The following is a 25,623-nucleotide window of genomic DNA, read 5'->3' as shown; positions in this document are numbered from 1 at the left end:
GCTTTTAAGAACTGGAAATGAATTACGCTCAGTTCTGTCACTGATATAAAGTGACTAATTGTACCAGAAAGCTAGAGCGTTGCCCAGTGTGAGCACATCCCCACAACATTGTCGAGCGTTGAAGCCTTCATCACGTGTCACTGTGGCTTTGTTCACCTCTGTGCCTTTTCTCTAATCAGCAGATAGTGAGGATGACCTTTTCAGTCTAAGAAAGGTGGTTTCAATACAGTACATTCCTCCTTTTGAGGCTGTTAAACATCACCTAGAAATGTCAACTAAATGAGCTAAGACAATATTAATACATTTGAGTATTGCAATACTGTTTTGATCATAAAACTGTATTGATTTTTAATTTATAATTCACATGCAAAGATTTGTGTTGTGTTTAAATCCCTGACCACAAGATCTTTCAGTGTTGTAGCCTAATTACAGATGTCAGTTTTGGTTAATTTTGCTTTTAACAGCTTGAAACTCATTGACATGAAGAGACCTCTCCTTTTAGTCCAGCACTCCATTGACTCGGTGAGCTTTAGCACCACACGTCAAAGCGCTATCTATTTAGAGTTGGCGACATTTAAATATTTTGTGATGTAAATGTCTTGGCTTTTATTTTATTTCATGTTGGCTTGGCTAGCAGACAGCCAACTAGCCGCAATACTACACGGAAACATAGTGCCCACTGTCCACCCTCTGGTCTCCACTGGTTAGCTAATGTTAGCCTTGGCTGCTCTGCGCTGTTACCACCTGGGTCAAGTGGGAGCTAAAGTAGCTAGCGGCGCCACTAATTAGCGATTACCAATGGTAACATCGTCCCAGCGGTGGGACAGTGCTGCTGCGGAAACATAGTGGCCACCCTCCACTGAGGTAGCCTCAGTGAATATGTAGCTTAATTTTGAGTTGAAAAGCCTGCTTAGCATTGTTAACTACATTAGCACCTCTAGCTGTGTTGACACTGCTAATGTTGCTAACAGACAGTGATGCTAAAGGGGTTTTGTGGCTCAAAATTGAGATGTTTACTCACTAGGGCGACGTGCAGGGAGACTATAGTGTGGGCTCAATGTTTCCACAGTAACGCTGTTTGGTCAGGATGGCGTTAGTAGCAGTAAACGCCAAATGGGCAGCACCGCTAGCTAGCTCCCACTACCTGGCTGGTGTGCAGTGCAAAGCAGCCAAGGCTAGCTAATCAGTGAGGACTGGAGGATTGGCAGTAGGCCCTATGTTTCACATGTCTGTCCAGCTCTCGTCAGATTCAGGTGGTGCAAAACGCAATAAAGTGAAGAGGATGAAAATGAATGTATAGACCGACAGCGTCACCGGTCAAAAATGTTCTTGGCAGTTAATTAACTGTTGACCTAGCTGTAATTTATCTTTAGCAATTTGACTTTTCCATGTAATAACGTAATAACACATTGCTAGCAAAAACACAAAATACAACTAGCATTGATAGTTTACCTAAAATTAGTTTTAAAGGAAAATCTGGTAGGAATTAGGCAATACAATATGTATCACAATACAGGGGTTACAATTCAATATTGTAATCATGAAAGCAAGGCAATTTTTTTTTTTTTTGCCTGGAAGGTGCCACTGAGATACAAGATCTCTTCTTGCAGGGAGTCCTGGTCAAGACAGCGACACAATCAGGTACAGCAGTAAAAATAATAAAAATATGTCACATATTTAAACACATACAATACATTAGGCACCACAAGGGAAACATAGTCAGAGAAAAGGGGTACACAGGCCAAACCAATGATGTCCATACACAGTCCACTTGGGTCAAGGACCATAAAAGCAGCAACATGTTTCCTCTAAGGCCGTTTTTAAAATACTTTAAAAAAAGTTCAGGGAAGGGAGTGCTTCGAAGGTAGCAACATCGTGGAGCTCATTCCATACCCAGGGTGCATAAGAAGAGGAAGCAGTTTTACTGAGCTCTGAGTGCACCCTGGGGACATTTAAAAGAATACCATTTGATGAATGAGAGCAATAGTTGCTTGTGTGAAAGGACAGAAGGCTGGAGATATAAGTGGGCAATTTACCTAATAATGCCTTGGCAATAAATAGTAACAATAGCAGCAGAGACCATCCAAAAGATTAATACAAAATTTATTTAAGCAATATCATACTCAAGGTTGTGCTGTGGTATTGAACATCGTCACAGCCGTGATTATGTCATAGGAACAAGGCCACAAGACGAGTGCTGAAGATAATCAAAGCGGGTGAGTTAAGTATCCAGGCTTCTTTCCTTCCTTTGGTTCTAGGGCTGCCCCGACTAAGAATTTTCCTAGTCAACCAATACTTATCATTTAGGGCAATTTATCGAGTAGTCACCTGCATGTTTACGATATTTATTTAATTATTAAATGATATATTTTGGTGGTTTGAGTTGAAGGTGTGAGAAAGAATAGTATCAGTAACATTGTTAACACTGTGCTACATTACAGAGAAATACAAAACCGTACTAATGAACCTTCATTAATATAGGCCTATATTTTATCTACAAGTGCACGTCACACACTGAGCGAGCCGCCTGTTAATGCCGCTGTGGGCTAATGGGCATGTAGCTACTTCCATGTTTCAGATGATACGTCATGTTTGTAGTCGACCAATGAAGATGAGTTTACATATCACCTTGGGTTCGTCCTTCACCTTCTCAAAATGATCCCACACTTTGGATTTCCTGCCCGACATGTTATTAACTAGCCTGTGGAATAACCGCAGGTACCAGCCCTGGAAATTAACGAGACTCTTGTCTGACTGTTGATTTCCTCACTCCTTAAGTACAACTCCTTTTTGTTTTCTTCCCTGTGTGTCAAGGGTTTGTGAGTCTCTGTACAGTTTACAGCCCAAAATCTTGTAGCTGCGTCATACAGACTCTATAGAGACTAGTTTCTCTACGTACATTCTTCTTAGTGAGGCTGCTGAACATCACTTCAAAATGGCAGCTCCAGAAAGAACTCCTTCTTTAAGCACGACTCCTTTTTGCTTTCTTCCCTGTGTGTCAAGGTTTTGTGAGTCTCACTACAGTTTACAGCCTCCTGTCTTAATAGACTGAAAGGAATATGTGCTGCACTCAGCTGCCCCAGTCCTTGTTTTCCCTCTGAGAGATCATGGCGAGTTCACTGATTTGCGGCCAGACCTTATTCCCATCACATGCTCTTAGTCACACCAGCGATTTGAAGGATTAGAGGGTTGCTGACAAGCTGACGTCACTCGTAGTTGTTGATATTTCAGCCCACCTCTGTTAGACACAGACATAAATTGTTTGGTAAAACCCTGTCGTCCCATTTCACTCATTCAGAAAGTGATTATTTCAGTTATTATGGTTGGAATAAGCAGCAGAGTTGCCAAGGGCACCAAGGACACCCAGGTCAAAGTGGTGGTGGCAGATGGCAAGGCCTTTTCAGGACATTGTATTCATGCACGGCATCCCAGATAGCATCTCTCAGGCTACAAAGGTGTGGAGGAGTGGAGGTGGAGGAAGGTCATTCAAGCAGAATTTGAAAGGAGGATCCTCAGGTTTCAGAGATTTATCACGACCGCATGGTTTAATGAGCTCAGCCTCGGATCTGGGCGTGTTTATTTACATCCCTTCAGTTTTGTCAAAACGACATTTCTAAGTACTGGAAATGAATTATGCTCAGTTCTGCCACTGATATAAAGTGACTAATTGTACCAGAAAGCTGGAGCGTTGCCCAGTGCGAGCACATCCCCACAACAATGTTGTGGGGCCTTGTCGAGCGTTGAAGCCTTCATCACGTGTCACTGTGGCTTTGTTCAGCTCTGTGCCTTTTCTCTAATCAGCAAATGATGAGGATGACCTTTTTTAGTCACAGCCTGATGTTAGAGGAGCTCAGGGAAATTAGTTTCCAGAGTATGCTGCCACACACAATGTCAGCTATAGTCATTTTACACTATCTTTCTTCTCTGCATTGAATTTTATTATTCTTTTAAAATAGATCGAAAACAAGAAGCTATAAAGACCTCTTGTATGCGTCTACAGAGTCTGAGTGTGTGATGAGGTAAGCGTGGGTCTCTTTGGTTGTTAAAGCTAGTCGTATCAAGGGGGAACTACATTTTGCTTGCCTGATATCAGACAGAATTGTCAACTTATTACACTTAAGTCTGACATTGCCTCCAGTCTAACTGATTTCCATCGGGGACGGTATTCGATTTTCTCCAACCATGGGGGTAATTCACACATTTGCAAGTTACAAGCAAGTCTCAAGTTTTAACCTTAAAGTCTCAAGCAATTCCAAAGTTACTGTGGTCAGAATCAAGCAAGTCAGGTTGAGTCCCTGCTTTAAGTCAAGCGAGATAAATCAGGTCATTGCTCAGGTCAAGCAAGTCACAAATCAAGTCGTGAAATTCTGACAAGTCCAATAAGCTAATGAGTTAGCGGCAGCATGGTGGTGCAGTGGTTAGTATTATCGTCTCACAACTAGAGGGTTCCTGGTTCGAACGGAGCTCCTCTGTGCTGAGTTTGCTTGTTCCTCCAGTAACAGCGTGGGTTTTCTCCAGGTACTCCGGCTTCCTCCCACAGTCCGAAGACATGCACATTAGGTTAATTGGTGACTCTAAACTGGCTGTAGGTGTGAATGTGAGCATGAATGTCTCTATAGCCCCTTTTAGGTAGGGATTGTGCAAATTTGCAGGAAAGCCCAATCAGTCTTTTTTCAGCATTGGCAGTATAAAAACAAAATCAGGGAGTGCAGCAAAATGCCACCTGCCTACTTTTGTTTATACAGAATGCGCCTTTTTCGGGGCAATGGGGGGCGTGAGCAAGTAACAAAACGTGTAGCTCAGCGTGTGACGTAAACAGTGACGTGGGAGGGAAGCCGCGGCTGGTCAGTCCTTCGGCGATTCTCTCGTAAGTCGGCCCGTTCTTCACCGTCCCCGTCATCTGACGGTTAATGGCCTCTTCGTTTGCGAGGGCAAGGAGGACACGCAATTCTTTGTCTCCTCAGTTGCTCATCTTTACAGTGTCTGTCAGGTTTGTGTTTCCCTCTTGCTACTAGCTGCTCGCTAATTCCTGCTATCAGCTGTTTCCTGTTTATCCACCGCCAGTGGGTCGCACGTGCGGCGTCAGTAACAGCTCGGTCTTTTTAAACCAAAACAAAAAAAAAAGGTTCCGCCAATATGACTACCCTACGAGGCGGAAAGTTGGGCACCTCGGATCAACTCGCCAATCCGGCNCGCTAATTCCTGCTATCAGCTGTTTCCTGTTTATCCACCGCTAGTGGGTCGCACGTGCGGCGTCAGTAACAGCTCGGTCTTTTTAAACCAAAACAAAAAAAAAAAGGTTCCGCCAATATGACTACCCTACGAGGCAGAAAGTTGGGCGCCTCGGATCAACTCGCCAATCCGGCACTGTGTGTCTAAACGCTCGCAGCTTGCCGGTAAAACGGCCCAACATTCGCGGTAAATCTGGCAGTGTAAAAGCGGCTTCTGTGTCAGCCCTGTGATAGTCTGGCGACCTGTCTAGGGTGTACCCCGCCTCTCGCCCAGTGTCAGCTAGGATAGGCTCCAGCTCCAGCCCCCCCTCAACCCCTAACAGGATGAGCAGTTACAGAAAATGAATGAAAAATAATTTAGCTAAAAGGACACATTTATGTACCTTTTTTGTGGGTTTTGTGGTGATGGAGGCAGTTGGATGTTTTGGTGATCATGCCACTGATTTTTTAAATTGGTGAGTTACTGCGAAATTCACCCCTCATACAGTTGTCATGAATGTTGAAGTTAGCTCAAGAGACCCAAACTGTTTTTGTACCAGGCTGTAAACATGTTTATTTCTGCTGTAAAGTTGGGCATTTTAACATGGAGGTCTATGGGGATTGACTCAGCCTCAAGTGGCCATTTGAGGAACTGCAGTTTTTGGCAATGTGTGTTGGCTTCCAGAGGCTGTCACTTTGTTCTAGTATAAATACATTTTCTAAAAGGAAAACTACTTCATTAGAAGCTTTTATACTGTCATAATCCATCTCTGACTGTTAGCATCTAGCAGGAATTTTGCTGTTCCGCACCAGCCTGTCCTTCCTGTCTGTTTCTACCTTAGAAAAGCCTTTCCACAGCCTCCAGACAGGAGAAGCTGTTGCATTCAGTGTATGTGCCCGTATAGCTGTAACAGCCATGAGAATTTTTGCCCCAGTTGCTTAAAACATTTAGTAAACCTTCAATAGAAACCCAGGTTGTTGAGGTCCATTAACACTGACTGTTTTGCTGGCTCACCTGTTTCCACCTAACTCCCATCTGCGTTTGAATACTGCCTCGAAATTGATGTCATGAGGTCATATTTTCGACACGGGAAGTCAAGTACACTATACGTTTTGCATTCAGGTGATGAAAGTGAACACTGTTGCTAGGCAACCAACAACAAAACTGTATGTTGTCTTCACGCTTTTCCTGTAAGTACAGTGAACATAATCCCACTTGAGGACCGCATGAGGTCAATTCAGGACCTTGCAGCCTGAAGCGAAAAAGAGAGAAGGGATAAAACATTTTGGGAAATTTACTCCTATTTTAATCCTGTTTGAACACCTTGAACTGATGGTTTGGGAGCGAAATGGTGGAGTTAAGAGCCAGCAGTGAAAATCTGTCAGGCACATTTATTAATGCTGCTTTTTGGTTCATTACTGAACCTTCATAAATATTGTGATTTTATCGTCAGCACACAATGGAGACTTTATTCAGAGAAAGTATTAGTGAAGTCTTGACAGTCTTGTAATTAAAAAACTTGCATTAAACTTAGCTCATTTAATCGTTAAGTATCACTAATGAGAATGCCCTCATCCTAAGTATAGCGGAGGGAAATTAACTGCTGACGGGATCTCTGCCGGTGTCATCGCTCTGCTTAATATGGCAGCGGTGCATTACACTATAACTGTATCTTGATGTAGCGTGTGCACAATTTATTCTGACTGGTGTCACAACTCCTCAAACATGTCAAAAGATACTCTGTAATTACAACTCATGATTTTCCTTTGCACAATGTGATACTTTGGTTTGGTTTTTTTTCTGAAGCTCTCTCTTGCAGATAATGAGAGAGAAAAACTTTTTTCGTGTGTCACCGTTCTTTAAAAAAAGACCTCCTCATTTAGATACAGCAGCATCAGCTCTTTTTTCTCTTCCTTTGGAGAAGAATCTGTCAAACTGCACAGTGAGAATGACCTAATTGCATACAGTCTGTTTGCTTCACAGATATGCTAAATTTGGCAGATATTCAGTTGTCAGCGTGGAGATTGAGCAGATATAGTTCTCACTGAGGTGGATGTATAAAACTTGTGCAGATGTTGCACACATCTGGACCCACTGATTCCCCAAGAGCATGAAACTGCGGGTCTCTGGGTTGAGATTAAAGTCAAAATAGAAAACACTCGAGGGCTGAACTTGATTTCCCTCCACTGTATTTTAAGAATAGATTTGGTCAGGGTTGCTGTGAAGTCCAGTAGTGGAGGAGTATTTCCCTTACATAGCAGTTGAGTATGACAGATTAAAGACTCGGATGCACATTTGAGTTACAACCTGGCGGAGGACTGAGAGTAAGAGGCACGTACATATATATATATACTGGGGCAGGTTGATGAGACTATTGGGAGCAGCTGTGCAGCTGGGTGTGGCTGTCAGGTGATGATCAGAGGTGAAAAATGCTCACACTAACTGCAGGGTAGGGGTGGAATAGCAGGCTCTGGAATGTCATGATATTAGTAGCTGCCAGATAAATAACAGAGGGTTAAAGGTGCATAATCATTTTTATATTAAAGGGGATCTATCCTGCTTTTTCTGTCAGAATATTACAGTGTTGGATGTTCACATTAAACATAGCCAAAGTTTCAAATAACGAGGCAATTGTGTGTAAAAGTAATCCCCGTGAGCAAAACCCTCAGGCTTCAGACCGCTCTGAATATGCTGTTTTCAACATTCTTTTCTGCTTTGGCTTTAAAATGACGTCAAAGTGTGACAGATTTCTTTATATGGTTATCTGCTCTGTGCACCTTACTGCAAGCATTTACATCGGCCTACATACACTGCTACATGTAGCCACATGCTAACGTCAGGGAAACATGTAAATGTGGTTGCCCATGTTGTATTTTTTTCCCCCGATTTTGAAACATAAATCTGCTGCAACATGTCTGATTGTGTTAAAAAGCTTTTATTGGTAATTTTTAATGGGTGAAAGTGCCACTATACGCAGTCATTACCCTATAGCAAGTACACTTCTACATGTAGCTACATGCTAATGCCAGGGAACCATGTAATCTTGGTTGTTGATGTTGTTAATTTGACCCTGGTGCCAGGTCAGATTCCTGCTGGAACATATCTGGTTGTGTTTAGAAACTTTTATCTGTGATTTTTAATGAGCGAAAGTGCCACTCTACACAGTCATTATCCATGTACAAAGACACTGCTACATGTAGCTACATGCTAATGTCGGGGGAAACATGTAATGATGTTGACCCTTGTTTTTGGATCATATTCTTGCTGGAACATGTTTGGCTGTGTTAAGAGGATTTTATTGGTGATGTTTAACAGGACAAAGTGCTGCCATTCTCCATTGCAGTCATTGCCAGGCTGCAATTACACTGTTGCATGTAGCTACATGCTAACGTCAGAAAAACATGTAATCTTGTTTGAAAATGTTAATAATATTTTGTTGATCTTGGATCAGATTTCTGCTAGAACATGTCTGGTTGTGTTTAGAAGCTTTTATTCGTGATTTTTAATGGGTGAAAATACAGCTACACACAGTCATTACTCAATTGTAAATACATTGCTACATGTAGCTACATGCTAACATCAGGGAAAAATATAATATCTTGGTAGCTGATGTTGTTAATTTGACCCTGGTTTCGGATCATATTCCTACTGGAACATGTTTGGTTGTGTTAAGAGGCTTTTACTAGTGGTTTTTAATGGTAGAAGTTCAGCCATCCATTGTTATTCCCTGGCTGCATATGCATTGCTGCTACATGCTAACATCAGGGATACACAATCTTGGCTGCCAATATTGTAAATTTCTCCCCAATGTCATGTCATATTCCTCCTTGAACATGTCTGGTAGTGTTTAGGAGCTTTTATTGGGAGATTTCTCACGGCAGGAAGTGCTGCTATTCTCAGTTACAGTCATTCCCCCAGCTGCAATGATTGGTCAGCCTTTCCTGGAAAAATGCATGGCTTGAAATACAGTTTATTATTAAATTATGACATATTGTAAAGGTGTTAAATTTAGCTGTGTTCATGTGTGTTGTTGTTAGCAGAGTTGGTTGGATCATATTTCCTGTATTACCCTGCAGCTGAAGTTATTCATGGACTGCATGTAACAGGCACACCATGTGGGTGTTGAACACATACTTAGTGTTATCTTCAACTGTGCTTCCTTTGCTCAGTCAGCCTCTTTTCTCAGTCCAAGGTATAATATGAAATAAGTGTGGTCTTTCACCGTGATTATGTCATCGCACAAAGGGTCATCCAGGAGATTTCCCCCCCATCCCTCTCACTTCCAGACTATTAGGTAATGTAACATGCCATTTCGCTGCACATCTGATTCGGAAAATCTTTTCCTGTAAATGTGACGTAACTGTGATCCCCCTGCAGTCATCTCAGCATGCTCTGTCATGGAACACAATCACCCTTCAATGCCTCTTCCCCTGGGTTTTTTTACACCCCTCTGATCAGTCACACAGCTCATCTGATGTCCCACTTTCACATCAAGCATGCAGAGCCGTGGGTATTGGAGTGCACTCATGGGACTTTTTTGCTTAAATCTGTGCGGCTCAGAACTTAAGACACAAACAAAAGGGAGTTGTTGTTTTTTTTTGCACCATATTATGTGCTAGAAATAATCCAGCAGGCATGTGCCAGTTTTCATGCAACACTACTTTGATTTGTTTACACATTTTCTCACAACGCTATCTCCCGTGTGTGACAAACAGTGTGACAGCGAAGCAGAAAATCTTCACAGACAGAGATTAGATATCACTGGAAGCAGTAAATGTGCCAATACAGTGCCAGCAGACATTTCATTACCCCTGAGCAGCTCCATGTGAACCAAGGAGCTATATGATTACACTTACTACCACTCATTTTGAGGTGACACCTGTAATCACCATTTCTGTGTCCCTGTACTTTTGCACTGGGATAAAACTGCAAAGGGCCATGACGTACATTGAGTGGAGCAGGCTTACAGTGTTCATCCCCTGAAAAAAATGTTGGCACTGTACATTTCTGCAAACCATGAATATGTTACACTTGCACGTTATTATGCAGCAGAAATTGTAAAATTTTATGTTTAAAAAAATGTCACTGATTTGGGTAAGTTCAGACACAAAAACCACTTGGTTATGGTTAGGAAAAGATCATATTTGGCTTAAAATACTCGTTTTGGGGGGCATAGTCCCTGCAGAAAAAGCAGCAATGTCTCTGTAAAAAATAACTGCTTTTCATAGCAACAAACCACCACAGTTTGGAGCCTAAAAATCTGCTGGAAAAACAACAACGGGTCATGACAGTACACCACTGTTTGGAACCTAAAAAGCCAATGGAAACATGCAGATGGGTTGCTACAAAACTACCATGTTTATAGCCTAAAAAGCAGATGGAAACACACCAAGGGGTTGCTACAAAATACCAAGTTTGGAGCCTAAAATAGCTGCTGGAAAAACTGGTTGCTACAAAACACCCATGTTTGGAGCCTAAAAAGCCAGTGGAAACATACAAATGGTTTGCTACAAAACGGCCATGTTTATAGCCTAAAAAGCAGATGGAAACACACCAACGGGTTGCTACAAAATACCACGTTTGGAGCCCAAAATAGCTGCTGGAAAAACACCAACTGGCTGCTACAAAACACCCATGTGTGGAGCCTAAAAAGCCAGTGGAAACATACAGATGGTTTGCTACAAAACTGACATGTTTATAGCCTAAAAAGCAGATGGAAACATACTGACAGGTTGCTACAAAACACCCACGTTGGAAGCCTAAGAAGCCAGTGAAGGCACACCATTGAGGCACTACAAAAATGCCATGTTTATAGCCTAAAAAGCTGATGGAAACATACAGACAGGTTGCTACAAAACACCAATTGGAGCTTAAAAAGCTAATCGACACACACCAACTGGTTGCTACAAAACACCCATGTTGGAAGCCTAAGAAGCCAGTGGAAACATATCGACAGGTTGCTACAAAACACCCACCTTTGGAGCCTAAAAAGCAGATGGAAACACACTGAGGGGAAACCACAAAACACTCATGCTTGCATGTAAAAAGACAGTGTAAACATACTAGTGGGTGGCCACCCATGTTTGGTGCTTTAAAAGCCGCTGGAAACAGCAAAGACTCACCAAAACAAAACCGGTTTACTGTTTGTTGATCTTGGCAGGTGTCTCGCCACGTCTATCCACCATCTTCTACACCTCCCGATGACAGTCAGCTCATACATGACATCACTTCACATCACGTTTTAGAAACATTGATATGAAATGTATGAAACGGGCAAATGTAATACATATTTATGGTTTGCAAAAACATACAATCCCAACATTTTCTTCTGGTAACTGGGTTACAGTATTACAGTTATTACAATAATTGTAATACTTAATTGAGCAGCTCATCTACTAGATCCAAAGCTTATGAAATTTACCCAAATTCAAATAGAAAGATTATATCAGGAAATGAGCAGGCATCACTTTTGATCAGCGAGATGAAAGCACCTGCAAAAATGTCTGCAATATCAATCTTTGAAGTTAAGTTCCAAACGCCTAGTCAAAGTCCTTGATGTGGATAAGGAAAATGGTGCTAATGAGCATGTGAAAGCAAATAACTGCAGAAAGGGGGGGGAAATCTTTCCTGGATGGCCCTTGACCTCCATTTAATGAGAAAGAAATGCTCATAAACCTCCTAGACAGATGCCCTTGCTGCTTGGAAGTGTACCAGCTCATTACAAGCTATTCAGACTCTGTGTTTTATATATTCAGGCATAGGGGGAACTGACCCACACCTTGATAGAAAATATTAATATGGTATACTTAGCAGAAAATCAGCTCTTTAAAACCCCATATGGTGGATTTGTTTTTCAGTTAAAGCAGCTATATTATGGATATAGAGAACTGGATACAGCGAGGCATGGCCCCATTCATTCCTATTAATGTTGCTCAGTGGTGAATGAAACTCAAAAGGTTCAATTTTCAGTTAGGAAAATTTTTCAGATCTTCCACATCCGTGAACTTATAGAGCAAACGCACTAGTGTTTCTTTTCCCTCCTTTCCTTTTTCCAATCGCTATAATGAATGATAGTAGGAAAATAACTCTAGAGACAGCTATGTAGTGAATTTTAAAACTTTTAGAACATAATGATTTAAATCAGGGTATTTAAAGGGATACTTCAACTAGGTTTCTGTCACTCTGATGGGAGGAGTGTGTGCACATGGATGATGTTAAGGCACCCCACTTGGGAAAACATGAAGGGAAACATGTAATCTTGGTTGCTAATGTTATTAGATTTGGGATCATATTCCTGCTGGAACATGTCTGGTTGTGTTTAGAAGCTTTTATTTGTGATTTTTAACGGGATAAAGTGCCGCTCTAGTCATCCCCCAGCTGAAAACACACTGCTACATATAGCAACATGCTAATATCAAGGAAACATGTAATCTTGGTTGCTAGTATTATTTATTTTCCCTGATTTCAGATCATATTCCTGCTGGAACATGTCTGATTGTGTTTAGAAGCTTTTATTGGTGATTTTTCACGTGAGAAAGTGCTGCTAATCACAATCATTCCCTAGCTGCAAGTAGGCTACACTGCTACATGTAGCTACATGCTAAAGTCAGTGGAACATGTCATCATGGTTGCTGATGGTAATTTTTTTTTACTAATTTCATATCATATTTCTGCTGGATGATGTCCGGTTGTGTTGGGAAGCTTTTATTGGTGATTTTTAGCTGGAGAAAGAGCCGCATTTCCTGGCTGCAAACACACTGCTACATGTAACTCCATACTAATGTCAGGGAAACATGTAATCTTGGTTGCAGATGTTGTAAAGTTCTCCCCGATTTCGGATCATATTCCTGCTTGAACATGTCCAGTTGTGTTTAGAGGCTTTTATTGGTGATTCTTGACAAGTTCTGAAAGTGCTGCTATAGTCATTCCCCAACTGCTACACACACTGCTACATATACTAGCTACATGCTAATGTAAGGGAACCATGTAATCTTGATTGCTGATGTTGTTAATTTCTCCCCAATTTTGGATCATATTCCTGCTGGAACATGTCAGGCTGTGTCTGTGTGTTATTGGTGATTTGTAAAGGGAGAAACAGCCACTTTGCACAGTCATTCACCAGCTGCAAACACACTGCTACGTGTCGCTACCTGCTAATATGTAGGAACATGTAATCTTAGTTGCAGAAGTTGTCAATTTCTCCCTGATTTCGGATCATATTCTTGCTGGAACATGTCCCTATTCTCAGTCACATTTATACACAATGCAGAGATGCAGAGATATAGATGACCTTGAAGCACTGACCAATGAGAGAAAAACTGGCTTTTTCAGGAGGGGTGCTTATGGAGACAGGTGCTAACATGGAGTCTTTCTGACAGAGGGGGAATATAGACCTGTGTTTTAGCACAGACAGTATGAGGAAAATAGTGCTTTTTGACCATTAAAGCATGTTAACATGTTTTAGTAGGAGCACAAAATGCAAGTATGAACCTGAAAATGAGCACAATGGTTCTCCTTTAACATTGTGTCAAATTTACAGGTACCTGCGACCATCTTCACAGGCAATTCTGAGTCTAATCGTTTGATTAATGGCTGATTAGCATCATCATGATGACTTGCCTCATTGCCAGCTCTCATTTGCCAATACAGCTCCCGCCGGACCGGTTCTCGCGAGCTGTAACCTGCCTCGATGGGAACTGAACTTGCAATTTCAAGCAGATCAATATAATCCGCGGTGCTTTATTACAGAGCGCCTAAAATAGAAACAGGCATTGGATTTCTGCACTCACTGTCGACCATATGCAGTATAAAAGGGAAAATGCAATAAAGGGTACAATCTCAGTGTGTTCCATATTTCCTTTTTATGGCCTTAAACAGTATTCACACAGTCGGAGCTGGAGTCTACTTCTTTTCTTGTCTCCCACAGGTCTGCAAACAGTAAAAGCTCCTCTGTCTGCCATCTGCTTTATTGAGTTACTCCCATATTCCCAGAATTCAATATCAGTGTGTGTGTGCGTGTGTGTGTGTGAGTGTAATGCCAGTGCGCACAATTCATCACTGTGTACTGTGAAAAGAAACACTGATACAACCTTGTAGAGATGACAGTGCAGAGAAACTGATTAGTCAGTTTGTATTCACTTGCTGCTTGTTTAAGATCAGGTAGCTTATTTTCTAAAGGTATATACTCTCGTCAGCTGTGCTCATCATTAGGGCTGCAACCAACAGCTATTTCCATGGAAGCTGAATCATATTTTAGGCATTTTGATGTTGTAAAGTATTGATTTATCGACTGGCATAAGCACTATTTGTAATACTTGATTGCAACAGAGGAAAACAAGTTGTGCGTGGTTGTTGATCTCATTTTTCCTACATAAATATTGATGCATGTGTGTGTGTGTGTGTGCGTCTGATGCAGAACACATGTATAGTAATCTGGAGAATGTGTACGTGGCTGTTCAGCATTGATCGATCCCTGCTGGGCAACCAAGCGAGCTGTGGAAGGTCTTTTAAAAAAATGATGCCGTTGATGTTCGGTGGAGTGACATGAATCTAAACCAGCAGCCTAGCTGTCAGTCATGTGAAGTGTGGGTGTTCTGTTTGCTGGTGGAAAATAATGTTAAATAAAATAACTAAATAAGCTGTGGAATACGGCTAAATGAAACTGATTTAAAAGCGTTACAAAAACTAACTTTGTAAGTCTTTTTAAATCACCTTTTATCATGTGCCATCAAGGAACAAACACAACAAACAACAAATTACAACCCATATTTACATTTTTTGTCGGGCGGCAAACTATAGTCGCCATAGTGAACATTATGGGAGCAAAGGAGAAGGTCAGGCGACGTAGTATTGAGAGCAATAAGTGGGAGTGAGATGAGGTAGATGGGTCAAACAAACACTGGACTTTCATCCAGGAGACTGGTATTCATGTCCTGTGTGAAACCAAAAGTCAATTCAGACTTATTTTGACAAAAAAATGAGTGATGTCAATGTGAGTGATTACATGTGACATATGTCGTGTAAAATATTGCAATACGTACTTTTATTAAGCTAAGCCATGATCTTTTTCTAAACCTAACCACGTAATTTTGATGCAATTGCCACCGTTTCATAACGTTACCCACGAGTTTGAAACTGCAACCATTAATGGTTATATTAGCTATTCTGTCATTCACCAGTAGGTTAGCTAGTCTAGGAAACACTCCTGTGGGTTGTATTCAGAGGTATGAACACATGACATATGTGTACATATGAGTTTGAGGACTTGTTGGAGCATTTAGCAGCTTAACAGACAGATGTTTCCCTCGAGAGCTGGTGGTGACCAAAACAAAGCTAAAAGGAGAGCAAATATTCACAACACCTCTCCAGATGAATTCAGATGTTACTTGTTCAGAGCTCGCTCAACAGATCAGCTTTACATGATTTTCAACATTATGTTTGCAGCTTGCATCGCTGCCCCGAAGTGGCCAAAAAATCTATTTGTGTATGTTGAAAGAGCTAACACGTGTAGCGCTAAAACGATCTGTGTTTTTTTTTTCATTTGAAATGATTGGAAATGCAAAAAAAGTTTGGGTTTTGGACTGTTCCTCTGGAAAACAAGTAGTAACGGGCAGTCTGATTCTTTTCACAGTACCAGTTTCTTTGAGTTTAAATATGTAAATGTTTCAGACCTTTAAAGTTTGGATACTTTTTGCAAAATATGGTGTCAGTTTCTCCATAACTCTAGGTTATAGAACATGGACGTTTGACAGCTAGTGCTGCCCGCCCCACAAAACTTCTCTTGGGTCATCATGTATACGTTTACATTTATAAAGTTAAAGTATTTATTTTTAAGCATTGTTTCAGCATCCCACTCGTATGTAGGTAGGTAAGCTCAATACGATGTTACAGAAATGTCACTGACCAATGATATGTCGTTCTTTGGGGGACAAGTAGCAGATGTCCCTTTTACCTTCACAGCCTTGTGCTGCATTCATGTGGTGTGGGAATAATCTGAAAAATGAGTTTACCATAGTATTTCATGGCTCACCTGATAAGTTTCCTTTGCTCTTTGTCATCAATGTATTGTTTATTCGCTCTGAGTGATAGAGTACAACATATCTTCTTTGTAGTGCCCATGTTTTTGACAACCTAAAGCCCATGTACACAAGTCGACCCATCTCAGAAGCACTTGAATGCACCAATGGCCTTGGCTGGCAAAGGTCTCAACTTAAGTCTGATTTAATTGCTTCTTGTTTACTCACTGTAGCAGGGAGCATGAGCTGCGATAACAGCGAGTGGGAGAGTCAGAAAAGGCAGGATTCATGAGTACTTGGACATACCATTGGCTGACCTGGTACATAACACTAAAAGGAGTTGCTTAAAAAGGATTTGTTTACTTTTTTTAAAAAACAAGCAATTTGAAGAACTCCTAATCTGTTTGGGAACTTGTGATTGGCGTAATTACCATTTTAATGAAATAACCATGAGATTAATTGACAATGAAAATAATCATCAGTTGCAGCTGTTAAAATGGGGGTAATGCAACACCACTATATTTTGGTGTGTAACTAGAACACAGAAAAACTCCCCCGCTCCACTGTAAAACTGTACCAATCGTGTGTCTCTGTGTTGTCGCAGGTCTCTGGACACACAAGCTGAATAAAACATGTTATTGACCCAACAGTCCAAGTCCAGTGATTGAGTACCAAATCACCCCCCCCCCCCCTCCCTCCATTATGTATCTCTATTTGGCCTGCCAGTTTCAGAGGGCGAGAAATTAATCAGCCAAGCTGGCGGACTCATTCAGCTCAAGCTAATTAGGGGAGGAGAGCTCAGTAGACCCCGGAGTCACAGCCTCTAACTTAAGGCTTACGGTTTAGTGTAAATGCTTTGTAATGCCCGCCGGTGCCTACTCTTACCAGGAAGTGTTACCTTTGAACAAATGAGTGCCTGACTTATTCCCCCTCTGCCTTATTCTCATGCATATAGCTAAGCCAATGCAAACGATCCATGGATGGGATTGCTATTCTATCTTTCTTGCCCCAGCTGGCCTTGACTGAGTCTATTTCCATTATCCCACCCATTGATTCGCTCCAGCGCCTGTGCTGTTAATGTAATTGAATGGGGCATTTTTTCCCCCCTTTGTCCCCTTGGCATGACTACCCACACACATACACTCACACCCGCTCTCCATCCCTCTCTCTGCCAGATGTTGCCAGGGCTATCGAGCTGCTGGAGAAGCTGCAGGAGTCGGGTGACGTGCCCGGTCACAAGCTCCAGTCTCTGAAGAAGGTCCTTCAGAGCGAGTTCTGCACAGCCATCAGAGAGGTGAGTCACAGCCAAGGAGGGAGCCGCTGATCCGTGCACACCGACATGACTCATGTCTTTTCGTACTTTTTCTTCTGTGAGACTTTTTATTTATTTTTATTTTCTACTTTTTTATGATGACCTTTCTGGTGCTAGAACTCGGTTGTTGCAGAGCTCCTCCAATCAATCATTGTGCTCGGCGCTGGGATGTTTTTCCCCTCGGAGTTGCTGCTGATGAAGCTGTTGTTTTTTCACCTGCTCGGTTGTGGTTGCTGTGTTGTCAGGACCTTAAAGGAATACTTCACCCACAGAATGTCTATTTGTGTATCAATTAATCACCTAGTGTTACTTTGAATTTGTAATGAAGGCTTTGTTTTTCTTTCATGCCTCCACACTGAACAAAGAATCTAAAACCTAAGAAAATTCTTGATGAATTGAAGTCATTGGGGTCCATGTTCAAAAACTATATCAAAGCATCTGTTTATAAATTCTCACACAACTCGTGCAGTATAATCCAAGTCCCATTTATCCAGTCGTATGCTCAGTGCTCCTCAAACACAAGCATTTTTACTAAAACCTTACTATTACAACACTTTTGCATATGTGTAATGAACATGGGCAACTGTATGCATTTGCGTGCCTGCACCTAGTGCACTGCTATTTACATGGCGGATTTGCAAATTGGATTAGGGGAGTAAGACATCAACTCTGCTCTGCTCTGATCTCTGCTATGTTCTGATTTTGCAAAATGTAATTCATATTTTCCTCAGTAATGATGTGTTATTTCACCTACCGACATCCCATCCATGCATCCCTGTGTATGTAACAAAAAGAGTGTGTGCATGTTGTAAGCCCACCTATGTAGGAGTGTATTATTATTTGAATAACGCACCGTTTAAATAGCAGGAAAATACTGTACCATTGAATTTATATCAGGTTTTTGTTGGTCAGTGTCGCGTTCCACTGCCTCAAAATAGCCATGCGCCAACAATGCACTTGAACACACCTCATTTGAAGACCTGTATGCCCATAGGCACACACATGGGTGCAAGTATATTTACAACTAATGCAAGATTTGTACTTCTGTGTTGAATCAACACTGTACCTACCGCGTAGGCTCTGTGTCGACGTAGAGCCTTCACAGTACCCTACCCTGTAGCCTGATGTGCACCTCCCCAGAAATGTAACTACACGTTGCGGCAACGCAGACATCCTTTCTGTTTTTGTAAGCTGAAACCATTTCCCTCAGTGGAAACAAAGCTTTTATTTACTTTAATTTCACAGATAAGAAACAATAAACTGTGAAGACGATAAAGCCTCCACAAAAATAGCAGTTTAAGTCTAGTGTGTGATTCATCCTGGCTTCATATGAGCAGAGGAAATCTCCGCTAGTCGCTAGGCTTAATATTACAATGACATGTAAAATGCCATAGGCTTGTGCTAATAACGTTAGCATGTTGTATTTGTTTGGGAAACGTGTTCAGTATAAGACAGTTGTTTTGTGGATGAACCTTGTGAGTTGTAATGGAGCCGAATTTTGTAACGTTACCTTTGATAAATGTTGCTGTTGTCCCTGGCTTCATATGAGTACAGGAAAAGTCCGCTAGCCGCAAGGCTAATTCCTACAATGTAAAATGCCATAGGCTTCTGCTAAAAACATTAGCATGTTGTATTTGTGGGGAAAATGTGTCCAGATAAAGACAAGTGTTTGTCTGTGAACAGTGTTGTGCTAGTTACTGAAAAAAAAAAACTCGACTTAGGACTCTCGTCTTGGCTTGCCATCACACCGTGACCGTGACGCACGCGTACTAGTGTCATCTATACTCTGAGTACATCCTGGCTCTAGATGACTGAGTGGGGATGCTAGAGGGCGCTAGGTGCTTTTCTTTTTTTGCAGTGTAGTTTTTCTAAGCCACAAAGAAGACAACGTTTATTGATGTTTTGGGAAACTCAGCCCTGCAGCCCAAAACATTTCCTAACTGTACTGGCTCAATAAAAATGAGCTAAAGAGAACATTTGAAGAGCTACATGATGATGTCAAGTCTGTCGCCCACTGCAGACATTGTCTGTCCACAACAAAAGCTTCCTCGGGATAACAATGGATATCACATTACGGGATATAACGTTACTGGGACTAAAAATCTACAGAAGCGCTAACATTACCACTGAATGTACAGCACTGTGGTGAGGCCAGCAGGTCGACAGTGACTTCAGAGATGGTGAGAGACGTGTTTCATTAAGATGCTCTGGTAAGAATTGTTCATATACCTCTATCTGACTTGACTATCTTTTATTGTTTAGGCCTAAAATGTTTTAGTGAAAGTGAACTTCAGTTTGTGAAGGAATACTGCATGCTGCGCGCTGTTTTAAAACCTGGCCAAAAATAGCGGAGTAATGCACCGTTTGGTAACAGTAACTGAGTTACTGAATTTAAAAACTAACATGTTAGAGTATTAGTTACTGCCAAAACTAACGGCGTTACTGTAAAGCGTTACTAATAATGCGTTACTGCCCAACACTGCCTGTGAATGCTGCGAGTTATTGTGAAGCTGATTTGTGTACTTGTGTTTGAAATTGTCTCTATTAAGTCATGTTTAATGTGTGTTTAATGTGTGTTTTGAATCAACTAAACACTTCATAGAAACCCTGCTGACTGTGTTTTGAAGGTGTAACTGCAGAGTGACACAGACACACCACCACACAAGTATAAATGCTCATGATGGTGTAGGCACATGCGTAGGCTACAGTGTAGGCTCTGCATAGAGCTGACACACAATTATAAATCCTACTTTACACGACAACTGCATCAGCCTGAAACTAGCAATGCATCCTTTTATCTTTCTGTTAGATGTATTAAGTGCCTCCCTTATTACCAGAATAGCACCCAGGATGAAAACATCTCTCTCTGTAACACTTTTGGTTGCGGCCAGTACAAGTTATATAATAAATAAAGTGGCAAATTTAGTGTTGCATTTCACATTAAATTTACACCTAAATTTGTGATCAGCTGGTGCACCTGCCTGCTATAGCCACGCTTAATGCTGTCAACAGAGCAGTTCCATGATTTGGCTCCACTGTAGGTAAAACATAGCACCTGATTATGTTGCAGTGTGGGCTCCCAGGCAAACACTGGTGCTTTGAAACTGAGCAGAACAATAAATTTAAAAGAATTATGACTCTACAACAAAAGAAGCTGAGAGTGTACCTTTAAATTAGTGTTGTGTTACATCAATCAAAAGTGACTGCAGCGTAATGAAAATGTCAGAGATTATTGCTCTGCCTTATTACTGCTGGAGCCGAGCAGCAACAGTGAATTTTTGACTGCATGAAAAATTCACACACATTTCAATAATCACAAGGCCAGAAAACATTATGAGCATTTCATTAACTTGAAGGGTTGATAAGCTCGTTACACTGTATTTTAATTAAGCAAATCCCTGTTAGAGATTGCTTTTAATCACATTTTACAGGGACGGAAGGAAGTGTGAATCATAAACAGAGAGTTTTTCTTCTCTCGCTTTGAATGCTTTGATTCACACGCACGCTAACAGCCACCCACTGATCCATCATCTTAACACCATTCATCAGGAGGACGGGGTACAAAACAAACAAGAGCTTTCACTCTTACATGACACCACTACACAGGCTGATAACAGCAGATCTTGTATATTTAGTGTCCTGTCTGTTGTGATATACTGCAGCATCACCCCGGACATGTATTTGTTAAGCAAACAGGGCTTTGAAGAGCGGAGAGACAGATGACAGATGCAGCGATGGCATCCGTGTTGCAAGTTAATTGTAAACAAAGTCAACATGTAATTTGTCCTCGGATAACAGCAGACGTGATCAGACTGTCGTTATGTTGTGAATTAAAGGGACATTAATACGGTTTTACTGCTTCAGAGCACAAAATAACTATAATATATTTTGGAGTATTGATCTGTATCAATGACTCAGGGTTTTGTAGGCCAGCTGCTGAGATCTCTGGTTTATTCAGCTCTTTACCTTCTGTTTGTCAGTTAGATATTTATAAGATGATAAACCAAACTAACCCTTTTTATGTACTTCATCCCAATTTCTAACGGCGCTGCAAAGTAATGCACTTATATTTCGATTATATTAGAAAGCTTTATCAATTTCCACCTCGTATTTTCATGACTTTCGGTGATCCGAACATGTGTGTACATCGTGCATCTCCAGCAGACCGCTTCTGCTCAGATTTCATTTCTGCCCACTTATCTTACGCAAGAAGGTCAAAGGGCACGGCACACAGTTATTATGTCCACACTGGGGACCGCCCATTGTTCTGATGGCCCAAACTTTCGAAGCCCCACTGGTCCGAAAAATGTCCCACAGGACTGAAAGTATTAAATATAAAGAAAGGTCAGCACACTGTAGCTCCCTTAAGTCCAATTTATTAGCACATCCACAAGTGACATTTCGAGCTAATGCTGTTCTTCAGACTCAGCTGTACAGTATGTCCTCCTGAGACCCTGTGTCCTAATATGAGGACATCACATTTTGGGTTTAATGGACCTTGTGATTCATTCTGATTAACCTAGACCTATTGTCCTCGTTTGTGGACACTTTTTGTGCCATCTAGTGGTAGTAGGAGCACAATACTGGGATCTATACTTGTGCTTTAGCTCTATGCAGAGCCTATGCTGTAGCTTACGCTGTTGTGAGCATTCATACTTGTGCGGTGGTGTGTCTGTGTCACTCTGCAGCTACACCTTCAAAACAGTAGTCAGTCAGCATGGTTTCTGTGAGGTGTTGTAAAGTTTAGTTGATTCAAAACACCCAAAACACACATTAAACATACATTAAACATACATTAAACATGGCTTATCAGCGACAATTTCAAACACAAGTACACAAATCAGCTTGACTATAACTCACAGCATTCACAGACAAACACTTGTCTTTATCTGGACACATTTTCCCCACAAATACAACATGCTAATATTTTTAGCACAAGCCTATGGCATTTTACATTGTATAAATTAGCCTAGCAGCTAGCAGACTTTTCCTCTACTCATATGAAGCCAGGGACAACAGCAACATTTAACAAAGGTAATGTTACAAAATTCAGCTCCATTACAGCTCACAAGGTTCACTGACAAAACAACTGTCTTATACTAAACACGTTTTCCAAACAAATACAACATGCTAACGTTATTAGTACAAGCCTATGGCATTTACATTGTATGAGTTAGCCTAGCTTACAGAGGAGACTTCCTCTGCTAATATGAAGCCAGGATAAATCACACACAAGACTTAAAATGCTATTTTTGTGGAGGCTTTATTGTCTTCACAATTTATCGTTTCTTATCTGTGAAATCGAAATAAATAAAAGCTTTGTTTCCACTGAGGGAAATGGTTTCAGCGTACGGAAATAGACCGGAGGTCTGCGTTGCAGTGATGTGTAGTCACATTTCTGGGGAGTTGTAGAGACATGTCGTCTTCCATAGGGCAAAACAATGGACGGTCATTCAACTCGTCATAACGTGGCCAAGTTGTAGAGCATTAGCGTGTCAACAACAATCACATCCTACATAGATGACATAGTCCTTGTCTTGGACGCATCGGGCTGTATTAGCATTTACACCACAAAACATATGTTATCCAATGTGTCCCAGACCACCTCGGCAAGTAGTTAGAGAGATTGGATGACAATACGTCTTGTTGGTCAATTACACTTGTGTTTAGAGCTGTCTACTTTTGATGGGAGCACCCAAGATGCATGTTAATCACACAGACAACAAACAATATGTTGACATTACATTCACTGTACACAACAAAAACACAATACAACAAATAAATAACACCATAAAAAGTCATTTGAGACATAATAACAGCAGAGAGGTGCCGTAAAGACCACATCTAAAAGTATTTTTAGCATATTTCTTATAGAAACTCATTAGAAGCTTTTGTTTACAGCCTCATTATGATAACGAAAAGGTCGGCAGCACTGTCAGTGACACCAATTAGGGTAAATGGCTTCTGACAGAGCGTTACGTAAAAAAACTCTGACATCATTCAAAGTGACAGAGAGGAAGAAAGCTCTAGTCTTCTCCTCTCACAGGGTCCAGCTCTGCTCTGGCCCTCTCGGGGAAGCCTGGCACATCCTCACACCGACTCCACGTCTGGCAAGCGGCTGACTGATCTCAGCGCCAGTTACTGGAGTGCAATGACAATGATTCTGAAAAACCTCTGAAAAGGGCCTCAGCAGCAGCAGCGGCAGTGGCAGATGCCCTTTTCCAAGAGGTGAAGATGCAGACTACTTCAGCCACAGAAAGCTTGCTAAAGACGGTCACCAGGGAAACCGGCAGAGACGCTCTGGGATTAGCGGGCTGCAGAGAGGCTGACTGTGGTTTATGGTCGATTACAGGTTTGTGAGAGCTGATGATACGACAGCTTCTCTCTGTGGTGCTGAGCCAGCTGGAGGACAGGTTGTAAGTGCTGGCCATCGCATACTGTAGGTTATTATTGTTATTACCGGAGCATTAAAGGAGCTGTGGTGGAATATCACCGTTCTCGACAGCTGGGTCCTCCGATGAGCTGGCTGCAAGACAGACTGATAGTGGAAAGTGGAGAAGAAAGGAATCTCAGTGGGAAAGCAGCAGTTAGGATTGAATGGCCTGATATGCACGAGTCTGTCTGAATGTGTTTGTTTGTGACAGCAGGGAGCGTTCACATCCACAGGGTTCACTTACCAGATAAATCTGTTCTTCTAACACATGGCAGCCCTCTATTTCAGGCACTAAAAATGTTGTCAACATCACTTTGAAGAATCCCAGTGGTGTTTTGGTACATTTTAGCTCGTTTACTGCAGTACAGTATTCTTTACATTTCTGCCAACCATATGTTGTCTTTTATATTTTTGAAGGTGTCTGAAAAGAGAGAGCATTCACATTCACAGGGTTCACTTTCCAGATGATCTGTTCTTCTAATGCAGGATTTATACTTACATACTTAGTTACTAATGTAACTACACATCACTGTGACGCAGACCTCCTGTCTATTTCTGTAAGCTGAAACCATTTCCCTCAGTGGAAACAAAGCTTTTATTTACTTTAATTTCACAGATAAGAAACAATAAATTGTGAAGACAATAAAGCCTCCACAAAAATAGCCTTTTAAGTCTTATCCTGGCTTCATATGAACAGAGGAAGTCTCTGTTTGTAGCTATGCTAATTTATACAATGTAAAATGCCATAGGCTTGTGCTAATAATGTTAGCATGTTGTATTTGTTTGGAAAACATGTTTAGTATAAGACAATTGTTTTTTCAGTGAACCTTGTGAGTTGTAATGGAGCTGAATTTTGTGACATTAGCTCTGTTAAATGTTGCTGTTGTCCCTGGCTTCATATGAGTAGAGGAAAAGTCCGCTAGCCATTAGGCTAATTTATACAATGTAAAGTGCCAGTTATATTTGTTTGGAAAATGTGTTAAGTATAAGACAGTTGTTTTGTCGGTGAATTTGTGAGTTCAACAAAAAGTCCAAAACGTTGAACTTGTCCGGCTGATTTCAGAGAAACCGTATGACAGTGTGCTTGCTTAGCTGAGTAATGCTATTCTGCTAAAATATGGTCATACATTATATACATATACACATATATCAATCAATCAATCAAACAATTTCAATTTTATTTATAAAGCCCAATATCACAAATCACAATTTGCCTCACAGGGCTTTACAGCATACGACATCCCTCTGTCCTTTGGACCCTCACAGCGATCAGGAAAAACTCCCCAAAAAAAAACCTTTAACGGGGGAAAAAAAACAGTAGAAACCTCAGGAAGAGCAACTGAGGAGGGATCCCTCTTCCAGGACGGACAGACGTGCAATAGATGTCTTACAGAACAGATCAACATGATAAATTAACAGTAATCCGTGTGACACAATGAGACAGAGTCAGCTTAACTAGGGGCTGGTACAGGGCAAGCCTGAGCCAGCCCTAACTATAAGCTTTATCAAAAAGGAAAGTCTTAAGTCTAGTCTTAAATATGGAGACGATGTCTGCCTCCCAGACGGCAACAGGAAGATGATTCCACAGGAGAGGAGCCTGATAGCTGAAGGCTCTGGCTCCTGATCTACTTTTGGAGACTTTTATACAATCA

General features: G+C 41.3%; 1 protein-coding gene across 3 annotated transcripts in view; it reads left to right on the top strand.

Moving 5' to 3' along the window:
* lin7a (lin-7 homolog A (C. elegans)) overlaps positions 1 to 25,623 on the top strand; it is a 66,578-nt gene that overhangs the window by 5,038 nt on the left and 35,917 nt on the right. For all 3 annotated transcript variants that reach the window (XR_007569406.1, XM_050036781.1, XM_050036782.1), the window contains exon 2: positions 17,402 to 17,520. Coding sequence is in view for 2 of the 3 variants with exons in the window: in XM_050036781.1 (XP_049892738.1) it covers positions 17,402 to 17,520 (119 nt within the window). In the remaining variant the exon portion in view is untranslated. The remainder of the gene's footprint in view (positions 1 to 17,401; positions 17,521 to 25,623) is intronic.

This window comes from Epinephelus moara, chromosome 23 (assembly GCF_006386435.1).
Source record: "Epinephelus moara isolate mb chromosome 23, YSFRI_EMoa_1.0, whole genome shotgun sequence".
Taxonomy (NCBI): domain Eukaryota; kingdom Metazoa; phylum Chordata; class Actinopteri; order Perciformes; family Serranidae; genus Epinephelus; species Epinephelus moara.
Note: the sequence above shows the minus strand (reverse complement) of the source record. Positions and strands in the feature narration are given on the sequence as shown.